An 11,753-nucleotide genomic window follows, 5' to 3' on the forward strand; every position below is an offset into this window, starting at 1 on the left:
GATACCTGTATTTATTAAATATTTTAATTGCGAAACAAGTATGTTGTTATGCTGTTACACATAATTATACATTGATAATAAATAAGAAGACAATTAGTGGTGTTAACGTTTCCCAACAGTAGAAATCACTCTTCTGATGAAGTCAGTGGTATACAGACGAAAGCTCCAGGTATGGCTTTCAATACGTAGTGTGTGTTATTTGGCAGTCTAAAACTTATTGGATTAAAAAAAATCCTGTCAAATTTGTCAATCAAAATTGATTTGACACATCACATGTACTGTATGCTAAATGCAACTGCTTTAGCAAGCTGTCAAGTTGAATTGAGACATTTGATGAAACAAACTGGTTCCTGGGTAGGACCAGTTCTTAGTGTCTATATGACGTACCATGACGTCGAAAGTCTACAAGACCTACTAGGTAGAACGAGAAATATACTTTGACGTACAGTTTTCACCGACCCTTGAGTGTTAGCCAATCAGAAGACACCTTACATCTGTTGCTTTTAGAGATATTTGACATTGAACATAAGTATTATTATTATTTATACCAAATTATGCGACTATCGACCGCTTACTCAAAGATATTGTGTGTATTTATTAAACATTATTATTATTATAATTTATACCAAATTATGCGACTATCGACCGCTAACTCATAGATATTGTGCGTATTTATTGACCTGGCGTGGCGGAATTAACCTCTGACTTATGCAAGTTATGGTTATCACAAAATACCACCATACATTATTTATCCTGTTAATGCTTGGTAACTGTTTGGTTACCGTTGGGAATTTCCTACACAGTAATGCACTGGACGGTCGTAGTACTCCGCCCCGCATGATCAATAAATACTCACAATATGCTGAATAATTTTAATTTTAAAAAGGTAACAATTGAATCTTCTTCAAATTTGTATATAATCTATTTCAATGCATTAAATACTTGAAACTTCTATGTGTTGTTTTTTTGCCATTCTGATATTTTTTATTCATTTTGTCCTCAATTAAAAGAGATTTTAAACATTTACCGGAATTATGAATAAATCTGAAGGAAAAGCGGCTCAAGAGACTAGTGTTTTGATTGGCTGTTCAAAAAATGTGTATGTCGAAGTACAAACATGTATGTCGAAGTACAAATTGTACTTTGACGTTCAAATATATACTTCGAAGTGTATTTTATATTTATGTCGACGTACAATTATTGTACTTTGACGTACATTTCTCTTTTTAACTTGTAGGTCTTCTTGACTTTCAACCCAAATGGTACGCCATAGTATGTCTTAAGGGTTATCTAAAGAATGCTCCCACTTAAGAGATCAATACAGAGACCTCCCAGTGACTAAGCCAGTTAGCAGACAACCCATCCACTATACCACAGACACCGAACCAGCTATAAATTCCTGTGGCTAGAAAACAAAAAAATATAAGATGCTAGATCTTTAAGCTTGGAACATGTAACTTGTTTTAAGATTGATTTTTTTTGGATGCATTACTTAATTATTGCAACAATTATAATATTTTGAACACAATCATGTCAATATATTTATTAAAAATACATAGTTATCAAAAAAACTTAAAAAGCTTTTGCCCGTAAATTAGGTAGCACCTATAATCATATTAATCACATGCTATACCTTGTTTCCCATGTAATTCAACCATTACATTTTTTTTATATAACATATGTGTAATACAACATTTTTAAGCGTTTTCATTGGCTTAGTTTTCGTTAAATGACCAATCGCATTTTTTTATTTTGCTGAAATGACGTTGCAACGTCAAATGACGTCACGAAATGTAAACAACATTCGGGATTTATCATTATGTTTGCGTAAATATTTATTTAATTTGCTCATTTAAAAGCATGTGATAAAAATATCTGACACTCGTTGTCATATCATACCATATTTTATTAAACTCGTCCAGGAAATTCGTTAGTAAGCTCGCCAAAGGCTCGCTTACTAACAAAATTCCCGAACTCGTTTAATAAAATATGGTATGATATGACAACTCGTGCCAGATCCTATATTTATGACCATAGGTTCTTCCTTATTTACGGGCAAAAACTTTTTAAAATACCTTTATAGGGTACCGAATTTACAGAATATAAGTCATGTATTACACATAATATAATTTATTTGCATCTTGATTTAGTTGCATCGTCATAGAATTCCTTAGTTCATCCCAAACCTTGTGCATCTAAACAGTACTTCAACACGGTAGTCTCGCGGATTATTCATTTGCGTGTTGAAACCATATTCATATCTGAGCTAAATGATTTAAAAGACAAACATGTTTGTCTTTACGTTTTTGGATATTTTCCTTTGAATGACTAAAATCCGTCAATGTTAACTTCGGAAGCAACCAAAACAACACCGCTGTCCGCCATTGTGTTTTTAATTGTCGTGTTATCTGCGGTAAAAAAGTTAATCTGAACTATTATTAACTTTATCCTGAATAGAGAAAGATCTGACATACCATTTAAAGGAACAATAAATTACGTATATAAAAATTCATTACAATGAAACTTCTTAGTAAATTATTCAGACTGCTTTATAGTTTCTCGATTTATGTTTAATGGATTACCTCTGTCTTAGCAAACATTGGCTACCATTAAAGCCTGAGTTTGATATTTACCCATTAATGCCTAGTGGACTCTCCAATCCTTCTCTATTGGATCAATTTATTTCCAAAATTAGGGATGTCTAGTATATATATGTATATTTATATATTTAGAAGATTTCTTACAGAAATTCCTTTAAGCAAACAGGGCAGACCCTGATGAGACCCTGCATCATGCGGCGTCTCATCTGGGTCTACGCTGTTTGCCAAGGTATTTTTTCTAGACGCTAGGCATTAATGGGTTAATGTTTGTTTTTTTAAATACCCTTTTTCCTATTGTGTGTGCATTATAAATTTTTATTAGTAATTAATCATATGAAATGGTTGAAGTAACGTTGAAATCTTATTATTATTAAACACATTTATGTGTTCTCTTAAACTGCATATATCAAACCATGATAAACGCCCTTTGTAGATTTTTTTAAAATTTAAGACGTGTTAAGTAAACTATGATTAACAATGTTTTACGTAGGTTTGTAGATCTGTTACTGACCTCACTTATTCACTGCTTCCCTTTGCTTTTGTGATGCGTATAAATGTTAGGAAAATGTTTAAGTGCCTACTAAACCCAGGTGCTTTAGTAATGTTACAGCTGAAATGTAAACGTGTTAATATTTATATGTATAATAGGTTTTGTAAAATCACGTGTGTAAGGGTTGGCATACCAGAATGACATTTATTTAAACTAATTGTTTACCTCGACAGGTTTTCACTTATTCTACTCCGTCTAATAAGCAGTCAGTTGAGTGCAAAACAAACTGAACTTATTTCTACAACAGAGTCGGTATGGTAAACAATTACTATTGACACCCTTCCATGAAATCGATTGCATTTTCCTTTCAAATGCGGTTTTACTAGTTTCTTTATTGTTTTTAATTATTAAAACAGTTGAACCAAAGACTAGCAGATTGTTTCAAGGATTTTTGTTCGTGGTATTGTGTCTGAATGTATGTAAGTAACAATTACTTACATACATAAACTAAAACTTTAGTAATTGCCGAAATAATCGGTCAAACGCGATGATGCTCCTTAAGATAACGTTATCTAAAAAATTAAATACACTCATGACAGAAACACATACATTTGATCTCATCTTCGCATGTGGTGCCATCTAGTTTATAGGTGACCAGATTTGTCCACAGCTGTCTCCACGTCTTGCGCATGACCTAGGCATCTGTATCCTCGGCTCGGCGCAAGGTGTTTCTAGGCAGCCCTGGGGATCCACGTTAATGATTACCTTGTCTTATTGGCTGCAGACTCGCACCGTAACACATTAATATTTTTCAACAAAACACACTAGTAAATATCGGTTTTTTACTACTGTGAAATACTGATGCCATTGGCTATTTAGCAGTTATATACGCCTATGGTATTATTAGGTACACTGTTGGTAACTGATGGTGTATGGGATATACACCCTCAGTAATTTCGCCAGAATTAAACACGGACGCTACAGTGTGTTAATTTGTTTGTAAATGGCACATAGTATGTGCGATGTACACTTATTTTCAGTTTCTAATTTGGAGTCAGGATGTACCAGGTTCTTTATCAGCATTGGACATCGTAAAATGTTGAGTATAAATAGTGTTTTATCTGAACTAACACTTTAACGAAATCAATGTTTAATCCGATTTACATTAATAGCAACACAATAAAAAGGTTAAATAGTACAGGTTTACAATAAGTGAAAATACTTCAAAACTGAGATTGTATACTTAATTATTATTATGGTGTAAACAGGATATAGAAGTATACATTTTTATGTATAAAATATGAAACACATGAATCAAAACTGGTGAACTGTCAAGTACATGCAAATATAGTTTGAATATAAAATATAATATTGTGACAGTATCCGCTAAGTGCTATGGAGACAGATGAAGAAATTCTAGCGAGACTTAACCACGAGGAGGCGAAGCAGTACGTGGGTGGAGTAGTATTCGTGGCGCTGCTCATGACGGCGGGGATATTCGGCAACCTGCATGTGCTGTATGTGTACGTGTTCCGCATGCAGTCCTCCAACTATCGAGTGTTCGTCCTAAGCTTAGCGACACTCGACTTCATTACGTGCGTGGTGGGAATGCCGTTCATCCTCGTGGACCTCCGCAATCCGCTCACATTCACCCTGGTGGCCGCATGCAAGATCCTCCGCTTCGTCAACTACTTTATCTGCTTGGCTTCCGCCTTCCTGCTGATCGTCATCGCCGTTGATAGGTCCGCTATGGCGACTAAGGCTCGATTGGTCATTGTCGGCTCTGGTACTACTTAAAAGTACCCATGATACCCATAAGTATACAACATAGCCCTGGAATACAAAAAAATATGGCCGTGTGCCTCTAAGCGTATTGTCCGTACCTGGGCACATTGTTGAGTATCGGTATCCGAATACTTTTAAGTACTATCTGAGCCGACAACCGCCAATTAAGCGCGTCTTAGAACTAGCCCATTCATTTTTTAACCGCCGGAGTACGGTTGCTTGATCGGAACATCGGAAATATGTATTTTATTGAGTGGTAATTTTAAAGCGAGGTTTTACGAGTTTTGTCAAATATTAATGAATTTATATTACATGTGTAAAAAACTAATTATAGATATATTTCAATATAAATAAAAAAAGTTATGAAGAACATGTGTCGAAAAATATGAAAAAATCCAGATATTTAATTCTAAAATGGAAATGTCTATACAGTCGACTTCGCCAGCATGTATATCATGCATGTACGATGTGACTCTAAATTTAGTTTAACGGTTCATTTTAAATTCCTGCAACGATATATACGACACACGAACACTTACTTTGATCCTAATGAAAAGACGAATGTTTCGGATATTGTAAGAAAATATGTACGACATATCTTCATCACAATCGGCACGTGACGCTAATTTGTCTTAGCTGCATTTTATGAAATTCGTCTTCAATATATCATTTTTCTTGCCTTTTTTTATTGTAACATATTTTAATCAATGAATTACAATTAAACACATATAAAAATCGTATAATCTCGCTTTAACGTTCGCATGAAAAAACTATGTCGTGTGTACGTAATACTTGATGATCAATGATCTGATGCGTATTAATTAGGCAGCTATATCTAATTACTATTAAATATAATGATCGTGCCAATATAAAATGACATATCTCCCCTTTAATACGGGTAAGTTATCGTGAGTAACACTACATTAAAGGGACCTTTTCACAGATTTTGGCATGTTTTGAAGTTTGTCATTAAATGCTTTATATTGATAAATGTAAATATTGGATACAAAAAGCTCCTGTAAAAATCCAGAATAAAATTTAAAAAAAAAGAGAAAAAAATGTAACATTCAGCACTGACCCCTGGAGATCTGGAGTAAAAAGTCTACCATTTAGACCACTCGGCCATTCATACGAATACAATGTCAGGCGTATTTTATCCTTTATATAAGCAATCCTCGTAGTTTCACAAAATATGAGGACAACAACAGAACTCTCAAAATTATTAATTCGTGTCGCATTGCAACGCTTTATACTTTTCGGTTTCTTAAATCGTCAAAAGATGCATACAATGGCTATTTTAGAGCTTGATAAATGTTCAGTATTACTGTTTCCTTACAAATATCATAACTTTAACGAACATTTACGAATCAGAAACAACTTTTTTCAATTTTGTCAATTGACCCAAACGTGAAAAGGCCCCTTTAATACATAGTTACATTTACTGTAAGACCGATTTGACACAGGTATAGACTAGACTTTCGTCATCTAGGTTAAACTTGATTGTAAAGAGAAATTTGCATGCGCGTATCATAAACCATCAATAAAATACAACGCATGTTATATTAACAGCAAATAAAGCGATCAAAATAAAAACGACAACTACAAGGTAATTGTAAATTAGATTGTGTTTTTTTTAATCTTAGCTAATTAATAATAGAAAAAATATTTACAAATGGGATAAAAGGGAGCTCTTTTATCACTTGTTTCAAGACATTTGTGATTAAGTCTGATTTTGTATAGCAACAACATGGTTTTTACTCATGAAAATAAAAGCGTATTTTGTTAATACGAAAGTTAATTTGTAACCCATCAACATTTGTTCACATTGCATGTCATATAATAGAACTGGTAATGTAGGAATTGTCCGTTCTGTCTGTCTTAACAAACGAATATATTCATATGTGTCTTAAAACGTCACATACGTGTACATCGGTGAAAAAAAAAAATTAGTTGGCTAAATTTGCATATTAAGGGTAAGAAATGAAGAAATTTCTTGAGTATAATTCGTGAGGAGGTCAGTCCGTCCCGGTTCCTGATGTACGTGAAATCGAATATAATCGATTAAATACAATCATGTTCATGATTGCTGTTGCTGTTATGTAATGATAAAGTTCTTTACTGTCTGAAGCAGGAAACACAAATTAAACATATAAGTCGAAATGTATACATCGTCGTTAACTGCTTACAAGGGTCGGCCTTAACAAGCAACCAACAAAACAAACGATGTTGGAAGTTATTGCTTCCAAGAATAAGGATAACCGTAACATTTCTGGTTTCACATGTCAAGTGTTTATTAAACTGTAAGTCTGCGGAAAATAATTACCCGGTGTATCCGCAGGAATCTGCGCTTCTGTTTTTTTTTCAGATACCGGAAGATTTGTGTTCCTTTTGGCAAACAGATGTCCCGAATGGTTGCGAAAGTATCGTGCCTTGTGGTTATCGGCTTCTCCCTACTGCTATCCTGGCCCGCCCCCGTGCTGTATGGGCAGGACATCGTTATGACGTCACACGAGAACATCACGGGCACGCGCTGTTATGAAGAGAACAAATATCGGGGAACACAATACATGGCGTACTTTAACGAGCTTCTTATACTCGTGTTTTTCGTGGCGTTCGTCGTTCTCGTGGTTCTTTACTCGCTGAGTTGGAGGGTCATACGGAAACAAAGCTTGAAACGCGCGGAACGTGAAGGCCATAGGAAGACAGCAACGAAAATGTCGAACGTGACGTCATCAGTGGACCACCCCGCCGCTCAATCGGTAGACAGTGACGACGCAACAAATAAACAGTGCGACAAAAATGTCAAGAACGAACAACCTACTATCAGCCAGTCTGAATTGTCGCGGCGTGGAGACGCCGAAAAAAACAACCATGATCACGCCAAACGGACGACAGTGATATTCGCTTTAATCACAGCAGTCTTCGTATTGAGCTACTTCCCACAACTGTCGTTGAAGATCATCACTTTCCTGAATCCAAACTTCGTGCCCAACATGAGTTTCACTGGCCGTGTGCTCTACAACACTTTCATCTGGTGTTTCTTCATCAACAACATGGCTAATGCTTACATTAACGGTTTCCTGGACCGGCGATTCAGAGCGGAAATAAGACTCCTTTACGGACACCTAATGTTTTGTAGGCGGACATAGATGTGTATCGCTTTAGTATGTCCTAGCAGAAATGAAGGTTAAACATACAAAAGAGTATTTGTAATGGTTTCGTAAATTGCAAATGTCATATTAATGCAAAAATTTTAACATCTGCATGGGCTAACAACACACAAAGAAAATATAATAAGAAAACAATAATACTATAAATATCCAAAATGAAACATTTGCCTTTGACGGGACTCGAACCTGATCATTTTTTAAATCAAAACAAACTGGCATATTCATCAGTTTTAAGCCGACGAGGGAATTTTAAATACATTCATAACGTTCTATGACACACGAATTTTTGAAAAAGAAGCTATTTAATTGTATATATAGTTCAATTGATACATATCTCTTGCTCATGACTGGTATTACTCTTGAATAGACACAGAATGTTGAACTCGTGCCCCTTCTGTTTGTAATGTGGGACCAAGAATTAACATCGCCAAACGGAGTACAAGTTTAACGGCTGAAATGATTTGCCCGAAGTAATGTGGGACCAAGAATCAATATCGCCAAACGGTGTACAAGTTTAACGGCTGAAATGATTTGCCCGAAGTAATGTGGGACCAAGAATTAACATCGCCAAACGGAGTACAAGCTTTGCGGCTGAAATGATTAGCCCGAAGTAATGTGGGACCAAGAATTAACATCGCACAACGGAGTACAAGTTTAACGGCTGAAATGATTAGCCCGAAGTAATTATTGTTTTATTCTCATACTTGAACATGGCTTAAAAATTGCTAGGCTTTGTTAAGGTTTCTGACCATCACTAAAATTACTGGCGACGGATGAAGCTCGTGGTACACTTGCCAATGTTAAGTAGGCCTCTTAAATGTCGCCTCTTAAATATAATATTTATAGCATACTCACTCAACACAATCATGACAAATCTACCATTCTTTTAACTCAAAGAATAAGTGATTTAGGGTCAGGTGAATCGCACTTCGAGCTTACGTTATCATAGTGCAAAGTAATTAAGTGCTCCCCATAAGCGGCGTTCAAGATAAAGGGAGTTTTCAATTCTCTTACTAATTTTGTGGCTTCGCATTAGTATCGTTTTAATGATGCGATTTTAATGAGCACCAACGACATAGGACATTATGAAGATGAAAGGTGTATTTGCCTCGTAAAGACCCCTTCGATCCCGTTATTTAGAGCGCTGCTATAAGTAAAATTAAACACGCTCGTGTTGATCCACATAATCCGTTGTATTTTCATATCTCTTAATCTCAAGTTACCACTAAAAACATGTTCATTATGTAGACAATTGTTTCCGATCGTCACTTTCTATATATATTTTATATAAATATATTTCTTCAGAAATAAGCATTTTAATGTCACATCAAAATTACAAGTATAATATTAATAGTAATAGCAATTTGATTTTTTTGAAAACGAGCAACGCCATCGGTTATATTTCACATGTGTTTGTAGTAAAGGTATGCATAGATTCCCAATGTGTCGCGCTTGACTATGCACATTGCTTCGTACTTCAAAATGTTTGGTAAAAATAACCATAATATACATAAATGCATTTTAGGTAGAAGGAAAAACTCGGTCATCGGAGTGCCCAATTTGTTGAAAGTCTCTGTTATCCGAAGTGTCCTTTATCGGGAATCAAAGTGTCAGCAAGTTCATGAATACTTCCTATAAAAACACGGCCTATCTTCGTTTATATTTCATTGAATACTATCTAAATTTCCGTATCTGAAGCACAGTGATTACTTTTCATGCTGGAATATCAAACAATTTGTGCAATATTTTTAAGTAGTTTTATTTTGTTGAAATGTTTACTGTTCATCCAGTTCATGCTGTTTTCCGACCGAATTTTGTATTTCATATATTCCATTTATGAACTCGACCATGTGCCTTGTCTAAAAAACTAATCTGTGCTGTATGATATTACTTTAACAAAAACAGGAACTTACATTTCGCGCGTGGCTTTTGTTGTTTTCTGTTATCGAAGTGACATCTGTTATCACAGTATCCGCAATAACCAGCGTGTTTTTTACTATTTAAAAAGAGAAAAATCTAAAATATATTTTGGAAATTCGGTGGTTGGTTTGAGCTTGGAACAAGTGCCTGTTTGTAAGTGTATGTATTATACAGCTCGTACTTTATTTCAACAAACAAAAGACGGACCTTAAAAGTATATTCATATAAATGTTTTGCTGTTTATAAGTTTTATAAAAACTTAATATGGCTACTTGGTTATGTTCGAGATAACGACCTTACAAATCATGGGTACTTCTTTATCAAGTTGGAATTTACATTTAAGTTCAAATGAGTGCGGATGAAAATTCCCTCGACTGTTTTTACATCGGTTAGTTTGCAATCAATTGAATCGGAACATTAGGAAGATATTTTCACATCAAAACGTGTTTCACTTGGCGTTGAAATTGTATCATCCAAGATATCTGTAGTGTAGAAATGATATTAAATCGGTCAGAGTTCAACTTTATCATTAATTGTACTACAGATACAAACGTTACAGCATTACTTTATGGTACAATTACAAGACTGAAGTCCGTTTTCAGTTGTTTTTTCTAAAAAAGACGTGTACTCCTCCTGTTTAACTTTTAAATGTGATGTTTAGTACATGTTCACTAAATGTATTATTATAAATATTATACTAATAATAATTTACATTAAATATCGAGTTCGAACGAAAGTCCACATTACATTGAGTTTAAACGTTGAATGTATTCATACATATGATCTACCTAATCGTTTACCCCGTTAATATAATTTGGCAATACGGCTTTGTTCTTGATATTAACATAGATGTCTTTCGTCGTCGACATTGTGCACATAAGCCAAAATGTCCCCGACAATTAATACGCCGATAAAATATCAGGGTAGAATCGAGATTTCCGGTTAAAGGAAAGGGCATAAACGTTGAATATTTCAAACTATAACTGTATGTACCTATTATTTCTTCTGTATGCCTTTTTATCTGTTGTAATAATGTACGTATTCTTTGTTGTCTTTTCAAACTGAAAGATATTTTTTCTCTTTATGTATTTTGTATATGTTTTTCTTTTCAACACACAACATCATATAATTGTAAAGTTTTCAAGACACTTCACTAACTTATATGATTTGTCTGTTGTTGACTACTACTTTATATAACTTAAGATACGAGTTGGTTGCATTACATGCTTGTTTTTTGTTGTGTTGGAATGCAAATCATTATTGTTACAATTTATATTGTATGTGTACTTGTTTGTGATTTCGAAATAAAATGTGTCGGAAAAAATCTATGATCTGTTTTGAAGAAAAATATGCTGAGCCACGTCATGCGAAAAACGGCCTTATGAGTTATGCAGCAAGCGTAGCTTCTGACTAGCCTGGACAATCGCGCAGTCTGGTCAGAGGTTTACCTATCCGGTAATGAAACCACGAAAATATGCATGACATTAAGCGGACATGGTAACTCCTGACTAGAGAGCGCGGATGCAAAGCTGGCCGTATTTGGCTTACTTGTTAGTGAGAAAACACATTAAACAACCTTCTTGAACAGACATTATTATTACCAATACAGTAATACATAATAAATTTATACAAATATTTGTAAAGGTTAAGACCTTCAAAAATAATAAAATATAATTTAAAAGGGATATAATACGGCGATAATTTGATAGAAATCACTGCAATTGTAACAAATAAACATACTTATATTTTTTTAGAAAAAAAAACAACGTTGGTTGCAGATCGAACCAG

At 34.6% G+C, this 11,753-nt stretch overlaps 1 protein-coding gene across 1 annotated transcript; it reads left to right on the forward strand.

The window, feature by feature from the left end:
* Positions 1 to 4,485: 4,485 nt before the first annotated feature.
* Positions 4,486 to 8,024, forward strand: LOC127831143 (trace amine-associated receptor 4-like). Its single transcript, XM_052356135.1, has 2 exons — positions 4,486 to 4,832; positions 7,241 to 8,024. Exons 1-2 carry the CDS (start codon positions 4,486 to 4,488, stop codon positions 8,022 to 8,024), a joined length of 1,131 nt encoding a protein of 376 aa, XP_052212095.1.
* The last annotated feature ends 3,729 nt before the right edge of the window (positions 8,025 to 11,753 follow it).

This window comes from Dreissena polymorpha, chromosome 5 (assembly GCF_020536995.1).
Source record: "Dreissena polymorpha isolate Duluth1 chromosome 5, UMN_Dpol_1.0, whole genome shotgun sequence".
Taxonomy (NCBI): Eukaryota; Metazoa; Mollusca; class Bivalvia; order Myida; family Dreissenidae; genus Dreissena; species Dreissena polymorpha.

Bases quoted from the DNA above. Each gene is read 5' to 3' on its own strand.
- LOC127831143 (XM_052356135.1), top strand. From the start codon at position 4,486: ATGGAGACAGATGAAGAAATTCTAGCGAGACTTAACCACGAGGAGGCG. The intron at 4,833-7,240 runs GTCCGCTATGGC...TTTTTTTTTCAG, and splicing joins ATCGTCATCGCCGTTGATAG to ATACCGGAAGATTTGTGTTC.